The 17828-nt window shown below is 39.3% G+C and overlaps 1 protein-coding gene and 1 non-coding gene across 2 annotated transcripts; both read right to left on the bottom strand.

Moving 5' to 3' along the window:
* Positions 1–5123: 5123 nt before the first annotated feature.
* On the bottom strand, positions 5124–7022 carry LOC127096327 (uncharacterized). The gene has a single exon (XM_051034911.1). It carries the CDS (start codon positions 7020–7022, stop codon positions 5124–5126), a length of 1899 nt encoding a protein of 632 aa, XP_050890868.1.
* Positions 7023–17520: 10498 nt separating this feature from the next.
* On the bottom strand, positions 17521–17627 carry LOC127098895 (small nucleolar RNA R71). Its single transcript, XR_007793579.1, has one exon. It is a non-coding gene; the product is annotated as a small nucleolar RNA R71 (small nucleolar RNA).
* Positions 17628–17828: the final 201 nt, after the last annotated feature.

Here is a 17828-nt window from a genome sequence, read left to right as displayed (position 1 = left end):
CTAGACATGTTGAGTGTTGTTTTGGCTTTGGTTTGAGGTTTTTACCAATTACCATTTCTGTTTTATGCCTATGCTAACTTGGTGTGACAATTTGTGTCACACATGTGCTTGTTGTGCTTGCCTTGACTTATGCTATGTGATTGCCATACCTAATGATGTCCAATGCCTCTAATTTTTTGTGTGATGATCATGTTGTATGTCCTGTTTACTCATGAATTTTTCCAAGATTATTTGAATCATTTTTGATTTAATGTGCATTTATTTATCCTGATGTCATAATGTGGTCACAATTTGCATACCTTGCCATGTTTGGTTCATGAAATGCTTTTGGTTAATGATATTGATATGGGACCTTTTGGAATGTGTTCTTGATTGAATGAAGTTGATTCATGTTAAATTTCATGTTCTGTTTTGAATGTTTGACCCTCTTTTGACCCTAGGCTTTGACCTAGTGGTTTGGACTCACTGTTTGGATTGTGGATTTCAGGTTAAGAAGCACATTACCATGGTTGAAGTGGTTCACTCATTTGGACTGATTAGTTGATTGATGTTGGCTAACCTTATGTTGTTTTGTAGGTTGATGCCAAGTCATTTGTGTTGTGCCTATTGGCTTGTGGCTTGCACATTGTTGCCTAATGCCTTATCTGTCTGATTGTGTGATTGACTGTTGTCTGTCTGTTTATTTGAATTGTGTACTGATTGGTTTAGATTTTTTCAGGTACCTAAGTTGCTTTGAGTTCTTTTGAACTTGCTTTGCTAACTTGTGGGTTGCTTAACCTAGGTATAATTCTCTGACTTCATGTAGTCTGGAAGACCTGTCCTGTTATGTGGGCAGGCACCTGTCTGAAGCCCTCCTTAAGAGGCAATGCTTGTGTTTGTTTACTTTTGTGCCAAGCAGGAAAAGTCCTCTTATGAGGCAATTGGCAGATAAAAGAGATGTGTAATCCATCTCCTGCTATTCAGTGTGTCATCCACTTTTCTCACACCATGTGTTGATGCATTGTGGATATTAACCCAAGATCTTTGTTGTGTCAGTCATATGTGGAGAAGAGTTCCTACCTTCTGAACTTCCACACCTTTCATTTGTCTGAAGCTCTCCCAGGCCAGGGATAAGAGCTGTGAGGTCTTACCCTCACTTCCCATTTCATCTGCTTCACCCTAACTCTCAATGTTAGGGTTAAGAGCTAACTACACCCGATTCCAGTTGGCTTGTGTTTCATAGCCTAACCTTGTATGAGCCCAATTGTTTGCATATAGTGTGTGTGCTTGCTTTTTGTGCTTGTATGACTTTGCCTGTACTGTTTAGGATAGCTTGCTTCCTGTGCAAGTTAGATAGAAACCTTAACATAGGGATCGTATGCATGACAACTTCTAGGCTCGAGTCGTAGTCTCCCTAGTAGTTTGTGTCTCCCTTTGTATCTGGTTAGGCTAGTCCTTTTTCCCTGTGTAGGGGAACTACGTCGCCCTGATCCTCATACCAGATGAGGTACGTAGGCAGGAGATGAGCTGATCTCTCCGGGCGCCCTTTTTCTTTTTCAACCCCTTTGTGTGTGTTAGGAGTCTGACATAAGTCCAGCGATTGGCAGTCGGTTTCCTGTGTGTTTGTGTTTGTTGTGTGCTTGGAGTCTGATGTAAGTCCAGTGATTGGCAGTCGGTTTCCTGTGTGTTTTGTTTGGCGTGTGTTAGCCGAGCTACGAGTGCTCTGATTCTTCTCCAGTCATAGAAGATACGTATGCATAGGATGCGACATCCTAGCGAGCACGTCTCCCCTTGTCCCGAACTACGTCGACTCTGATGTCTGTGCCTGACAGACTACGTAGGCCCAGGATGCAATATCCTGCCGAGTTAGTTTCTTTTGTCTTTCCTGTGTCTCTTTCCAGCCTTGTGTGTGCAGTTTGTGATCAGATTTTAGCAACCTTATCCTTTCTTTTGTGCGTGGATCCCGTCGAGTACGACGGATGCGTATGGGTGCTAATACCTTCCCTTCGCATAACCGATTCCCGATCCCATCTCTCTTTGGTCGCGAGACCATGTCTTTTCCAGGTTTACTTCGAGCGTTTCCTTTCCCTTTCTTAGGATAAATAACGCACGGTGGCGGCTCTGTTGTTTCGTTTTCCCGCCGGTTTTTCGCGTAATGCGACAGCACAAAGAATGCACACTTAAGAGGATTCATTTTTAAGCCATGTTTTCTCATTCTTTCGAATGATTGGCTGAGATGGGATAGATGATCTTCATCTGACGTAGATTTTATCACAATGTCATCTATGTATACTTGCATGAATGTCTCCATATAATCATGAAATATAGAATTCATTGCTCGCTGGTATGTTGCCCCAGCGTTTTTTAAGCCAAAAGGCATGACTATCCATTCATAAGTGCCTATTGCCCCTGGACATCGAAAAGCTGTTTTAGAAATATCTTCTTCTGCGATGAAAATCTGGTTATAGCCAGAATATCCATCAAGCATGCTGAGATACTCATAGACTGCGGCTGAGTCAACCAACATCTCTGCCACAGGCATTGGGTACTCATCCTTAGGGGTTGCTGCATTTAGATCACGAAAATCTATACATACTCGCAAAGAGCCATTTTTCTTGATAACAAGGACAATATTAGCAATCCAATCTACGTACCTTGTGGTCCTGATAAAATTGCAACGAAGAAGTCTTTCAACCTCTTTTTTTATCTTTGTGAGGATTTCTGGTGCGAATCTTCTTGGAGTCTGCTTGATGGGCTTCTTGCCATCCTTTATAGGCAACTTTAATTCGACCAGGTCCCTCTTCAAACCAGGCATCTCGTCATAATCCCAAGCGAAGCAATCTTTGTTCTTCCTTAGTAACTCAATAACTCTCACTTTCAACTTGGGGTCCGGTTTAGCGTTGATGTAGGTAATTCTTTTTTCACTTCCATCCCCGAGATCAATCTCTTCGAGAGGATCTTGCGCTAACATCTTTGCACTTAACGTTACTGGATCTTTTTCAAATCCCAGAGGCTCTTCGTCGTAGATGGCGTCCAACCTCTGTTCTGCTGGTTCCACAGGTACTTGTTCGTCAGGGGGTTTTGGTTTAAGGAACTCCCTTGGTCCTGTATTACAGATTTCACTATATTTGGCTTTGTTAGCCATGTTTATTATCTCGGCTTCAAGAGCCGCTTGTCTTTTGTTCTCAGCCATGTAGGCCGAAATCTTATCGAAGAAAGAAGACTCGGTCATAGTACAGGTCTTCATCCCAGCCCGTTGGCCGTATTTCAGATGATTCTCCTATTTCTGGGTCTCCCATAATCTCTCTATCCCACTGGAAGCCATTTGGGTGGAGAGTCAAGAAGTACAAGGCATTTTTATTTGGGGCGTAGCCTTCTTCCGCTGGGTAACATGGTCCTATGTGTGCCAAATTCCTGTCGAAGTTTCTCTTGTCCACATGGTTTACTTCTGCACTGAAGTAACTTTGGTCAACTTCGATATTCTCTACCACGCCATCTTCTCTCCAGATAGATATTCTTTGATGCATGGTCGAAGGGACCGCTCCTATTCCATGTATCCACTCTCTCCCCAGTAGTAAGTTGTAATTTGCTTTTGCAGGTATTACCATAAACATCGTTGGTCTCGTGATTGATCCAACAGTTAGGTCCACTTGTATAACGCCCAGCGTCTGTCCTATCTTACCTTCATAATTTGACAGTACCATGTTGTGAGGTTTGACGTCAGTGTCGAACATCCCTATCTTTTTCAACATAAATTGGGGCATCAAATTAACTGTTGCTCCCCCGTCCACCAAGACTTTATTCACTCCCACCTGTCCAACTTTGGCCCTAATGTATAGGGGCTTGAGGTGACTCTGCATCCCCTGGTGCGGCCTTTCGAACATAGTGTTCTGTTCTTCGACAGCACCACTGTTCAGAACATAATAATATATTGGTTGATGCTTCGCCATCTCCGCAGCGTCCGCTTCCTCATTATCTTCGACCTCTGTTTCCTGGTTATACTCGTACGGCAGGACTGAGAGCACGTTGCAATTCATATTCACAGAAGACACTCCGACGGACTTGAAATCATCTGTGAGCATTTCCTCTTCTTTCGCCTATTCCTTCTGAACCTTCTGAGTTATGTTTTCATCTGGAAATAACCTTCTTCCTACGGGTGGTTTGGTCGAATCCATGATATTTGGGGGATTCTTAACGCTGCTGGATTCTCCAGTTTCTTTTAGATTCATTTCTCTTTCTGCTTTCCTCATCATTTGATGCCTTCTCCATTGGGATCTCGACATAGGGTTCTTTCCTTTGTAATTTTCTAGCCTGATAGCCTCTCTTTTGGACGCCTGAAATTTTTTTCTGTACGCCCACGAGGTTCTTCCTCCATCTTCGAAACTCCTCCATTTTCCTTTCTTTGGTCCCGCCTGAGTCCACTTGTCCTCAGGGACTTCTGCTGGCAATTTAAACATGACTCTCTTCGCCCTTGGGTGAGGGCTATCTGGTCTCCTAGGTGCTCCTCTCTTGTCGAAGCTATACATGTTTGGATTTCCTCCATGTTCGTCCCAACCTTGGTCATATGGGATTCTTTCGAATGCTTCGGCTAATTCTCTATTGTACACTGCCCCACACCTGGGACACATCAAACATTCCGTTTCATATTTGTAGCAACGCACAATGAAACCCAGAAGGCTTTCTCCTGGTGTGGGATACACCTTCTGCAATTGGCTTTCTTTCCTCCAGTTTCTCTCGGTCTTTGTTCGTTGCCATCTCTCGTAATCCTCAGCCACCCTTCGAGATATCCTGATGCTGCATCTTGGGCACAGCAACATGTCAGCATTCTTTTTGTGACATCTCCAGAGATACTCACGTAGGCTTTCGTTGGCTTTGGGATAGCCAAACTTCATCCCTTCTTGCTCCATCTTCAAACATTCCTCCACCTCCTCCATTTCTGGGGGGGTTTGCTTCAGGTCTACCATGTTGACATCCAGACTAGTGCCATCAGTGATTGAAATTGCTTCGGACTTCTTTCTTAGGCCCTCAGTAGCCTCGGTTGTTTTTCCTTTAAGACCTTCAGTGGTCCTTGATTCGATGTTAGCAACCTGCTTACCTTTGACAGAAGTTCCAAAGGAAACATCGTCACTTAGGCCATCAGTAGCCTACTTTCCATCCAGCGTGTAGCCTCCAGTTCCTGTTGCTTTTACAGCCTCCACTTCCCTTACGTCAACCATGTTGATTTCGACAGGCTCCGCATAGTTGGTCTCAGCAATGTTATAGGGATCAATATCAACTTTCATCTGGTTTTTTCCTTTGTCGGCGAACTTGAGGCGGCCATCTCTGATTGTGTTCTGAATAAGATCCCTGAAAAGAAAGCATTGTGAAGTTTTATGGCCCAAAAAACTGTGATATTTACATAAACCTCGTTTCTTTCGTTGTTCTAACGGAGGAATCTTGGTATTAGGAGGCACTATCATTTGGCCGTCTTTTACTAATAGATCGAAGATCTCGTCACATTTGGTAACATCAAATGTGTAAGTCTTTTTGGGAAATCTATCGTTCTTTTCAGTTTCGACGGGATTTCTGCCATTCGACGGTGTAAGTAATTTGCAGGCGTAGGGTGGTGCTTCTTTTAATTCTGCCAAATCTACTTCGAATTCCTCAAGACCATAGGGGTCTTCAGCAATTTCAGACTCTTCGTCTTCGAATTCGACATAAGCAACCCTCTCTTTCTTATAATTCTTATTTGCTCTGGCCTTTTTAGATTTTAAGTGTTCGACCTGTCGAACCCTATCTGCTAATTGGGCCATGTCTCTTAGATGTTGGGTATCTAACTTTTTCCTGATGGAATGGTCCAGACCTCCAGTGGCCATTTCGACCAACTCGTGTCCAGGCACTACTGTAAAGCACCTAGACTTCAACAAATGGAACCTATTCAGATAATCATCTATAGGTTCGATGAATTTTCTCTTAATGCTGGCTAATTCCTTAAGGCTTATCTTAGTTTGGCCCATGTAGAATTGTTCATGAAACAATCTTTCTAACGGGGGCCAAGCATCTATGGAATTTGGTGGCAAAGTTATAAACCACGTGAAGGCGTTCTTTGTTAAAGAACTAGGGAAATATTTCAACCTCAAGTTCTCACTGTTCGCCAAATCCCCTGCCTCAGTCATGTATCTGGCTATATGCTCTATAGTGGATTCACTAGTATCCCCTGAGAATTTGGTGAACTTAGGGATTTTACAACCCCTTGGTAATTCTGTTTGCAGGACATATTCTGATAGAGGAGAAGAATAATTTGGCCGTCGAAGTCCTGTGTTTAGACCATTTTGGGCCATGATTCTCTCTATCATACTGGTTAGGTCATTTTCCATCATGTTTTCCCGCCTGACCCTATGAACTACTTCGTCTGCATCCTGGTCTCTATTAACCATTATCACTCTCCTAGGTTTTTCTTCAGGGGCTTCCCGTCGAATTGGCTGTTGTTCCAATCTTGCCCCCGTGACTCTTTCGTCAGGGGCTTGCCTTTGTGGTCGAACCTGATCTATCGTTGGTTCTTCGCCTTGGATTATAACCTGGTTTGACCTGCGTCGAATGGAAGGTTGTGGGGCGCCTAGAAAATCTGCTATGCGTCCCATCTGTGCTGACAATTGTTGGTATGTTTGGGCATTGTCAGTATTAGTCCTATTCACATTCTGTATTAAGGGAGAGAAAATGGTATTCATTTCTCTGGCCAGAATTCCTACCATATCATGGTTACTGGCATCCATTTGTTGTCTAAAGGCTTCCTGATTATTCGTTGTAAGGGTAGGTAGTAGGGTGGGGATTCCTTGTGATTGGTTATTTCGACCTATATGGTTCATGCCAGATCCAGAATTTTGAATTGGTGAAATAACTGTATTATGTGGTTGAGTATATATGGAAGAATTGTTTTGAAGCCCTGCCATGGCGGTAGATGGCATTCCATATGGGTAATCTCTCACAGGCCTAAAGTTTTCGAATCTTGGTGGCCTAGGGGTTGAAACTGCAGGAGTATCTGTCGCGCCTGATATGATAGGCATTACTGTCGAATTATGCAAGGCCATGGATCCAGACGTTGGTATGGCCTGTGCATTAGGGATTTCAGTGGATACATTAATCGAGTTCGCTCTGATTGTACTCGTTCCCTGGGGGGAGAATTGTTCCCCTTGACTGGTTGTATTAACCATCTCTTTTGCGTTTTTTCTGTTGGTTATAAGTTGTGAATTGTTGGCTATCCTGCCACTTCTAAGGATCATACAACACTAATTTTTAAACCAAAAGAATAACAGCAATTTTGTGAATTGTAAAACCACTATTGTAATCAACAATTCTTTTGACGCCGTCCCACTGGGCGTGCCAATTTGTTTACCAGTGATTTCTCATAAACAACCGCTAGTCTTCCAAATTTATATATTTTTGGTAACTCGCAGGATCGACTAGATTGATCCTAGGACATGTGTCTTAAGAATTATTATTACGGTGATTTGACTCATGGTTAAGTTTGTTTCTAATTTGTGGATGACGAAAAGTGTATAGACAATAATTCTAAGTGAAACTTATGACTTTATGAACAAATTTAATGATGATAACTTGGTATTAACAGGTTTCTTAAAGATAACGAAAAGACTTAGGAAAGGAAAAAATAAATGACTCGAAGTAAATGCCTTAGGTGTTTAGAAAGTACTGGAAATAAATACTTGACGAAATGTAATTGCAGAAAGCAAAGTGATGATAAACTACTGAAAAGTAAGGGCAATTCGACAGATAAAAAGGCAGTAAAATACTTTAATTTAAACAATTGGTATGAAAAATATAACATGAACGAAACTTATGGTGTTCTTCATACATACATTTTCAGTGTAAAACTCTTTTCTCTCGCTCCGGTACTTCGAGTGTATTTTGTGAATTTCTGTATATCTGTTTGAACACCCCCTGAATCTAAAACTAAGACCCCTATTTATAGTAATTTGACCCTAACAGCCTTTACATATATGACTGCCACGTTCGCCGTTCCCAAGCGTTGCATATCTTAGATGTTTCCACGTGTTGGTCTGACGAAACGACTATGTTTGAATTTCAAATACTTCCGCCTGAAGCTTCGACTCTACGTACGCCCATGTCGAAGAGAGCTTTATAAAAAACCCAAAAACCTTCTAAGTTCCAGGCTTCAACAGCAAAGAATTGCTCACCCACAAAGAGAATTTAAATAGCTTCGCCACAGTCATCTTTTGCTTATTCTCAAGACTTACTATTTCCAAAGACCTTCAACTATCTGTCGAAATCCCCAGCTAACACTAGGTGGATGTGAGGTTCACGATCGAGAATATGGGGTTCACTGTAGATTGGGGTTGAGACGATGCTGGTGGTTGTTGTAGTTTATTGACTTGAAATGGATGTATGCTCCGTTGAATTCATTTGTTGGGAGAAGTTGTAAACAGATTGTTGCTGAGAATCCATGAAGAACACAGTTGAAGATGAAGGTTGAAGGATGAAGAACTTGATGAAGGCTGCAGAAATCTTGAGGATGATGAAGAACTGAGAGAGAGGGTTTTAGTGTGGTCGTGAGAGTAAAAGTGTGCAAATGTAGTGTGTGAAATGAATTTATACACATTATGATGCATGCAAAACGACAGTAATGAGGGAGTTTAACTGTTAAATCATTAAATGCAGCATGTTAACCAAGTAAGCACGTTTGAAGGAGAATGATTACAACCCATGATGGAGGTCTAATCCCCAAATCAGCACACTGCTTAAGGAGATTTCAAGAGTCGGTCTCTTGATATCTGCTAGACAACTATCTAGAAGTTCCAAGGTCAGACGCAAGAGGTACCCCGTGTTACTTTATCTGATCTTCAAGAATACCAAGGGGTTGGATCCTGAGGAATTCTGATTCGGATAGCTTCTAACTGGTAGTAGCATCAGATTCAAATACAGATTCCAGATTTTTACTTCAGAGTCTTATTTTGCTATTTCAGAGGCACATTTCATTCTAGACAAATTTGTATGTTTAAAATTTTCAAGATGAAGGAGAATCTATCTTCTGCGAGGGGTTTGGTAAAAATGTCAGCCCATTGATGGTCTGTATCAATAAATTTTAAAGTGATTACCCCTTTCTGAACATAGTCTCTGATGAAATGATGTTTTATTTCAATGTGCTTAGCTCTGGAATGCAAAATAGGATTCTTACTTAAACAGATGGTAGCAGTATTATCATAGAAAATAGGAACGTTACTCTCAAAAATCAGAAGGTCTTCAAGTTGATTCTTCATCCAGAGCATCTGAGTAATGCATAGTGATGCTGATATATATTCTGCTTCTACAGTGGACAGAGCTATGGTTGATTGCCTTTTGTTGGCCCAAGATATAAGATTATTTCCTAAGAATTGACAGTTCCCAGATGTACTTTTACGTTCCATTTTGTCCCTTGCGTAATCTGCATCACAATAACCAGAAAGTATATACTATGATGTTTTCTCATACATCAGGCCCAGGTTAGGGGTTCCTTTCAGATACATGAGGATTCTTTTAACAACTGTTAAATGAGATTCTCTAGGATCTGATTAGAATCTAGCACAGAGGCATACACTAAACAGAATATCAGGATGTGTAGCAGTCAGATAGAGAAGAGAGCCTATCATACCACGATAGAGCTTCTGACAAACCTTCTGGCTAATTTCTTCTTTTTCCGGAATGCAGGTTGGATGCATAGGTGTCTTAGCAGGTTTACATTCAGCCATTTCGAACTTCTTCAGAATGTCTTTTATGTATTTACTTTGATAAACATAGGTAGCTTCTGAAGCTTGATTGATTTGAATCCCTAGAAAGAACTTTAGTTCTTTCATTAAGCTCATTTCAAATTTTGCCTGCATTAGCTCAGAGAATTCTTGACATACAGAAGGGTTAGCTGAACCAAAAATAATGTCATCAACATATATCTGGCATATCATTAGATCATTTCTAATGTTTTTACAGAAGAGTGTAGAGTCAATCTTTCCTCTAGTAAAATCATGTTCCAGAAGGAAGTTACTTAATCTATCATACGAAGCTCTAGGAGCTTGTTTTAAACCGTACAGTGATTTCTTGAGTTTAAAATTGTGTTCTGGACATTTAGAGTTTTCAAAACCTGGAAGTTGATTGACATAAACTTCTTCTGATATATAACCATTAAGAAATGCACTCTTGACATCCATTTGATATAGTTCGATTGAATGATTTACAACAAACGAAATAAGTGAGCGAATAGATTATAACTTGGCGATTGGGGCAAAGGTTTCGTTATAGTCAATGTCTTCTTGTTGACTGTACCCCTGTGCCACCAGTCGTGCTTTATTTCTAACAACTTCTCCTTTTTCGTTTAGTTTGTTTCTGAACACCCATCTGGTTCCAATAATGTGAGTTCCTTTAGGCTTTGAAACAAGATCCCAGACGTCATTCTTTGAGAATTGATTTAGCTCTTCTTTCATAGCCAAAACCCAGTCATTGTCTTGAAGTGCCTCATCACAGGAAGTAGGTTCGATTAGAGAAACTAATCCTATAGGAGTTTCTTCAAATACTTTGAATGTCGACCTAGTTCTGACAGGTTCATCCTTGTTTCCCAAAATCAAATCTTCAGAGATGTTGGGGTAACTTCTTGATTTCTTCTGGATGGTTGAGGATTCAGATTCACCTGGCTTTTGTATTTCAGATACCTCTGGTGCTTTAGTCTTTTCGTCAGAACCTGCAAGAGTAATCTCCAAATCTGCAAGTTTCTCAACTAGCTTTGACTTTTCAGGGTCAAGCTTATCATCAAATCTAACATGGATTGATTCTTCCATAATTTTGGTTTCTGTGTTGTATACTCTATAGCCTTTAGAGCGTTATGAGTATCCTAACATAATACCTTTTTGTGCTTTTGAATCAAACTTGTTCAGATGTTCTTTAGTATTCAAAATAAAGCAAGAGCATCCAAAAGGATGGAAATAAGAAATGTTGGGTCTTCTTCCCTTACACAGTTCATAGGGAGTCTTTTCCAGAATAGGTCTTATAGAGATTCTATTCTGAATATAACACGTTGTATTTACTGCTTCAGCCCAAAAGTGCTTAGCCATATTTGTTTCATTGATCATGGTTCTGGCCATCTCTTGGAGTGTCCTATTCTTCTTTTCTACAACTCCATTTTCTTGTGGAGTTCTAGGACAGGAGAAATCATGGGATATTCCATTAGAATCAAATAGTTCCTCAAAAAATTTATTCTCAAATTCTCCATTATGATCACTTCTGACTCTTATGATTTTAGAGTCAAATTTGTTTTGCACTTTGGAACAGAAGCTAGTGAATACATAGTGAGACTCACTCTTGTGCTTTAGGAATTTTACCCATGTCCAGCGACTAAAGTCATCAACAATAACCAGTCCATACTTCTTTCCATTGACTGACGTTGTATTAACAAGCCCAAACATGTCAATGTGAAGAAGTTCCAGAGGCTTAGAGGTAGAAACAATATTTTTCTTTTTGAAAGATGTTTTTGAAAATTTACCTTTCTGACATGCCTCACACAGAGCTTCTGAAGAATACTTCAGTTTAGGTAGGCCTCTGACTAACTCGAGTTTATTTAGCTGAGAGAGTTTTCTCATGCTAATGTGGCCCAAGCGTCTATGCCGCACCCATTGCTCTTCATGAACAGACATCAGGCATTTTACATTTTGTTCTTTTAGGTCTGAAAGATTTATTTTGTAAATATTGTTTTCCCTCTTTCCAATGAATAGGATTGTTCCATTGTTCTAATTAATTGCTTTACATGTTTTTTGATTAAAGATTACATTATAACCGTTATCACTTAATTGACTTATTGATAATAGATTATGCATTAATCCTTTTACATAGAGAACATCATATATAGAGGGAAGAGTTCCATTACCAATAGTTCTGGAGCCTCTGATTCTTCCTTTTTGATTTCCTCCGAAACCTACGAAGTCAGCATCTTTAAGTTCCAGGCTTTGGAACATATGCTTTCTTCCCGTCATGTGTCGCGAGCATCCAGAGTCCAGGTACCATGATTGGTGTCTTAACTCTGCTGCATAAGATATCTGCAACATAAACAATCTTATCATTTGGTACGCAGAATCTTTTGGGTCCTTTATGATTAGTTTTCCCAGAGTTTCTTAGAACTTTGGGTTTTCTAGCATTATTAAAACGTTGTGCCTGTGTATGTGTGTAGTGATAAGAAAAAGAAGATTTAGGTTTATCATTTGTAGAAGATTTATCTTCACTAGGGACATACCCTGTTCCTCTTTTATTATTCTGACTTACTCCATAAATCATGGATGTCATTCTGCTCCTTTCTATCCCATTTTTCAGAAACTTTTGAAAAGAATTTTCATATTCATATATCATTGTGTTAGAAGTTTGTGGGGCTTGAGATAGTGCTTCTTGAAGTATTAAACATTGTTTATTTGTGGAGTCTCTTTCTTTTATCAAAGTTTGATTTTCATCTTTTAGTTCTGAAGCAGTTATCTCAAGCTTGTCACATTCTTTGACAGTTATTTCAAGAACTCCTTTTAAAGCCTTAAATGTGTGTCAAAGTTTCTGATATGAGTTTAGAGTTTTAGAAAGACATGATTCAAGGTCAGAGCAAGAAAGATCAGAAAATACCTCTTCAGAGTCAGATTCTCCATCTGATGTATTTCTGGAGGTGGTAGCCATGAGTGCAACATTTGCTTGTTCTTTAGAGTCTGATTCGGATGAATCAGATCCACTGTCGTCCCAAGTGGCCATCAGTCCCTTTTTGGTTATGAATGAACTTTTCTTGAAATTCTCTCTTCTGGAGCTTTCTTTCTTCAGTTTGGGACATTCGTTTCTGTAATGACTTGTTTCCTTATATTCATAGCGTGTTATTTCTTTGTTTGACTTACCTCTAGAAGTTGATTCTGAGCGATCTCCCTTGGGTCTTGGTCTTCTGAAGTTATTATTCCTTTTTCTCCAGAGTTGTTTAACTCTTTTGGTCAAAAGGGATAACTCTTCTTCATCGTCAGAGTCTTCCTTTTCAGAGTCGTCATTGTCTTCCTCTTCAGCTTGGAAGGCTTTGTTTCTTTCTGGTTGGTTTACGTCTTTCAGATCTGGACTTCAGTGCTACAAACTTGATCTTCTTTTGAGGTTCATCTTCCTCGAGTTCTATCTCGTGGCTTCTAAGTGAACTGACGAGTTCCTCAAGGCTGATATTGTTCAGATCTTTGGATAACTTTAAAGTTGTGACTATGGGTCTCCATTTCTTTGATAGGCTTCTGACTATCTTTTTGACATGATCTGCAGTCGTGTAGCCCTTGTCCAGAACTTTGAGTCCTGCAATTAAAGTTTGAAATCTAGAAAACATTACCTCTACAGCTTTATGGTCCTCCATTTTGAAGGCTTCATATTTCTGAATTAGAGCCTAAGCCTTTGTTTCTTTGACTTGAGAATTTCCTTCGTGAGTCATCCTCAGGGAGTCAAGTATTTCTTTAGCAGTTTCCCTGTTGGTGGTCTTTTCATATTCATTGTAGGAAATGGCATTTAGTAGTATCGTTATGGCTTTGTGATGGTTTTTGAATTCACGCTTCTGATCATCTGTCATTTTGCTTCTGGGAATGGCAACGCCAGCGTCAGTCATAGGTGGTGTGTAGCCAATTGTGACTATGTCCCAAAGATCAGCGTCGTAGCCCAGAAAGAAACTTTCAATTCTATCTTTCCAATAATCAATTTTTTCTCCATCAAAGATTGAAGGTTTAGCATTGTAACTATCTCTTCCATTGGTGTTGGCCATAGTTTTTCTCACGCTGGATCTCTCTACATTGTTAAGTGTTTGATTAAAAAATCAATAACAGAGTCGAAGCTCTGATACCAATTGAAGGTAGAGAAAAACAAGAAAGGGGGTTTGAATTATTTTGGAAAATAAAACTTTTTGACAATTTTGACACACATAGAATAAAAACAGATTGACGCAGAATTTTATACTGGTTCGCTTGAAATTCAAAGCTACTCCAGTCCACCCGGCCAAGGTGATTTCGCCTTCAAAACGGACTTAATCCACTAATCTTGAAAGATTACACAAACAACTGTCTAAGAGAATAATCCCTTAGCCCTCTCAAGTATTCAGACTGCACAGAGTCACTTGAGGAAGTATCTTAACAAAAATATGATTGTGATGCAATGTGCTTCTAACAAAATCAAATATTACAGAGTTATAAGAACAACAGTTTTTCACGTAAGAGCAGCAGCTCGTGAAAACATAAGGGAGGATGAATGAGATTTGTTGTATTCTTGCGTGTCTCAGGTGTATTCTCTTGTGAAGTATTTCGTCCTTTATATAGGCGTTGAGAAGAACTGTTGGAGTGATGACAGGATCTTGGTCATTGAAGACTGTTTATTATCATTACTCTCCTTGTTTCTTTCTAAGATAGTTTTGTGCGTGTCATAATTTCCTTCTAGAAATAGTTTCTTTCCAAAATCAGATTTCTTCATGGTTACGCGTTCTAAACTGATGAATCTGTATCAGAGTCTTGTTAGTCAGAGTTTAACTTCAGAGGTTGCTTTTGTAACACCCCTTTTTCTACCCCAAAATACTTAACATATAATCAGAGTAAATAAGCACGCATATAAACAAAAGGGCGTCACATCGACGTTTTCAAAAACTAAAAGCTTTCAAAAAACCAACATCGTTCATCATCAATATACAATACACCTGGGCATTTAAAATAACACATTTCAATTATCATGAATATTCAGGAATATGCGTTCGCAGCGGAAAATAATGAATACTCATGTATTTCATAAAATGGTCCATGTCCCATACCATGATCATCTCTCAATAATCTTCTCAAGATCAAATAAAATCATATCCAGAATATTGGCACTATGGCCTCTCAAACAAGATATGAGTTCAATACTACTAATCTACCCAGTGTTACATGACCAGAGCATTGACTCACTACTTAGTCTCTAAAACAAAGCACCGAAGCTCTCCGGCTAATCTCGAGTGAGCTACCGTCCACTTACTTCAGCAATACTACTTTGGAGTATCTGCATGATACCCATGTAAAGGTAACATTCAAATAGAAAGGGTGAGAATTCAAATCATTATGAAGAAGTATAATAAGGCACAATGATTAAATCAACAATTAAAGGAATTCATCACACTTCGTATAACTGATAACATGAAATAGTATCACATTCTAGGACTCAATTTAATTGAATTATATTATTATTTACTTTAATTTATTTCATTTTATCAGATATTACGCGGTATTTTCTTTCTATTTATCTCAGGTAGTTTATTTGAAGCACAAGTAAAAAAGGAAGAAAAGGAGGTGCAAAAAGGAATGAAAAGAAGCAAATATCAAAAGCCAAAGCCCAGCCCAAAAGGCACAGGCGCTGTGCCTGTGACGAGCGTCACAAGGGCTGTGACGAGCGTCACGCCTTGCACACTCCTGTGACGAGCGTCACACATGGTGTGACGTCCGTCACACCATTCCCCTATATTTGTGGCACCAAGAACGCAACAGACCACGTTGAAGCTACTTTCACGCTTGACCCTTTTACAACGTAATGGCTATATTTACGGAAAACCCTTGGAAGCAGTTGCAATAAGTATCAGTATAAATAGAGCTTTTTGGAGAGCTCTCGGTTGCACGCTTTTTTCCAGATTTCTTTGCCGTTCGCATTTTTCTTTTTCCAGCAGCTTAAGCATATTTTTACAGTACTACTTTTACAATTTTTATATTGTTTCTTTTGCAATTCTATTTTCTTTTCTAGCATTTAATTAATTTTTCGCACAATAGTTTCTACACCGGAAACTATTGTGTACCTTTCACCGGATCTAACCTTACGTTAGAATCTAGTTTTTTTATTCCTTCGCTTTTATTTTTCTGCCTGATTGAAGAATTCAAGAACAAATCCAACCGGTCTGTGGTGGAGTGTTCAAGACTGCTATTTAATTTCTCAGGTTCTTTAATTATTGTTTGAATTTATATATGCTTTGTTTTATTGTTTATTTATATTATTTGCTTGAGATGAATCTGTTTATGCATGCTGATTTTTTAGATCTGTTTAGTATGTCTGGCTAAATTATTTAGGTATCGGTATGTAAAGTAAGCGGAATGAAGGAATCAAAACTAAGTTGGTTTAATTAAGTTTAAAATTAAAATCACTCTTTTTACGGTCTCAATTTACAGGTTTAATAACAAAGTTTTTGTACGAAAGTAAAAGACATAAAGAAGTTAAAATCAATAGAGCGAGAGTTTGAGGTTTTGACTGGACAGTGTAAATTGGACATTAATTCTAGATCAGGGCGAGAGCAATTTTTAGAGTTAATTAAATTCTAATCTTTTTCAAAAAGTATTTTTAAAGATTGAATGTGAGGACGAGAGTTAAGCATTTGAATTTAATTATATAACCTAAGTCAACAGAGCGAGAGTTTGAGATAAGGGTGTTTAAACGATTATTGTTTTCTTAAAAAGAGTTTTTACGGATTCTATTGATTTCAAAAAGTGGTTTTTGACTTAACTATAAGTGACAGCTACGTTAATATAAAATCATAGTTTATTCAACAGAGCGAGAGTTTGAGATAAAACTTTTAATCAATAGAGTCAACTGAAAAGATTTATTTTAAAACCAAGAAACCAACGAAGAATTGATTCCCTAATTACGACGAATTACATACCGATATCCGCTTAATCGATATTTAATTTAGATCCTATTTTTAGTTTTAACTTTTCCCCCAAACAATCAAAGTATCATCCGCCTTAGCTTTACGAAGTAACCTTAGATAACGGTATATCGATTCATAAGTCCATGTGGGATCGATATCTTTTAAAACTACGCGATAGAACTGTGCACTTGCAGTTTGTACCCCAATTCGACTCATAAAGTCGCGATCAAGTTTTTGGCGTCGTTGCCGAGGAGTTTTGTTTAGTCGATATCGTAACTCTTCTGTTACGCTGTAGAGACTAAGGCTTTTCTTTTCTCTTTTTCTTTCTTTCGTTGATTTGTAAGCCACACACTCGCTCACAAGGCGAGCCATTCTACTTACGAATCAACGATATCGAACTATATCTCCGAGTCTTACGACGAATTCGGGAATATCGTGCTGCAAACAATCTACCTCCTGTAGAACTTCCTGATTTCAAAAATATTTTCCCTTCTATACCCGAGACGGCAGAACCAGCTCGTGCTCTTCGAGATTACGCCGCTCCATCGCAAGATGAGCCGCATTCGAGTATTGCTCCACCCGCAATCGAAGCAAACAACTTTGAACTTAAACCTTCACTGTTGCAGGCAGTGCAACAGAACCAATTCTCTGGAAATCCTACCGAGGATTCAAACCTTCATTTATCCGTATTTGTCCAATACGCTGATACTGTTAAAGCTAATGGTGTCACTTCAGAGGCAATTCGACTTCGTCTTTTTCCTTTCTCATTAAGAGATAGCGCTAGAAGATGGCTTCAATCTCTTCCTTCCAACTCAGTCACCACATGGAACGAGTTGAAGAAAGTTTTTCTTGCCCGATACTTTCCGCCAAGCAAAACAGCTATGCTAAGAGCCCAGATAAATGGATTTAAACAGAAAGATAACGAGTCTCTTTTCGAAGCATGGGAAAGATACAAAGATATGATGAGACTTTGTCCACACCATGGTTTAGAGGACTGGTTAGTAATTCATACCTTCTATAATGGTCTCTTGTACAACACGAGGTTAACAATAGACGCTGCCGCAGGTGGTGCACTAATGAACAAACCTTATGCTGACGCTTACCAACTTATCGAAAGCATGGCTCAAAACCACTATCAGTGGGGCACCGAACGAACAATGGTAGAAAAACCTCAAACGAAAACTGGCAT

Source organism: Lathyrus oleraceus, chromosome 6, assembly GCF_024323335.1.
Source record: "Lathyrus oleraceus cultivar Zhongwan6 chromosome 6, CAAS_Psat_ZW6_1.0, whole genome shotgun sequence".
In the NCBI taxonomy this organism is placed as follows: domain Eukaryota; kingdom Viridiplantae; phylum Streptophyta; class Magnoliopsida; order Fabales; family Fabaceae; genus Lathyrus; species Lathyrus oleraceus.
This window is presented reverse-complemented; position numbering and strand designations above follow the sequence as displayed.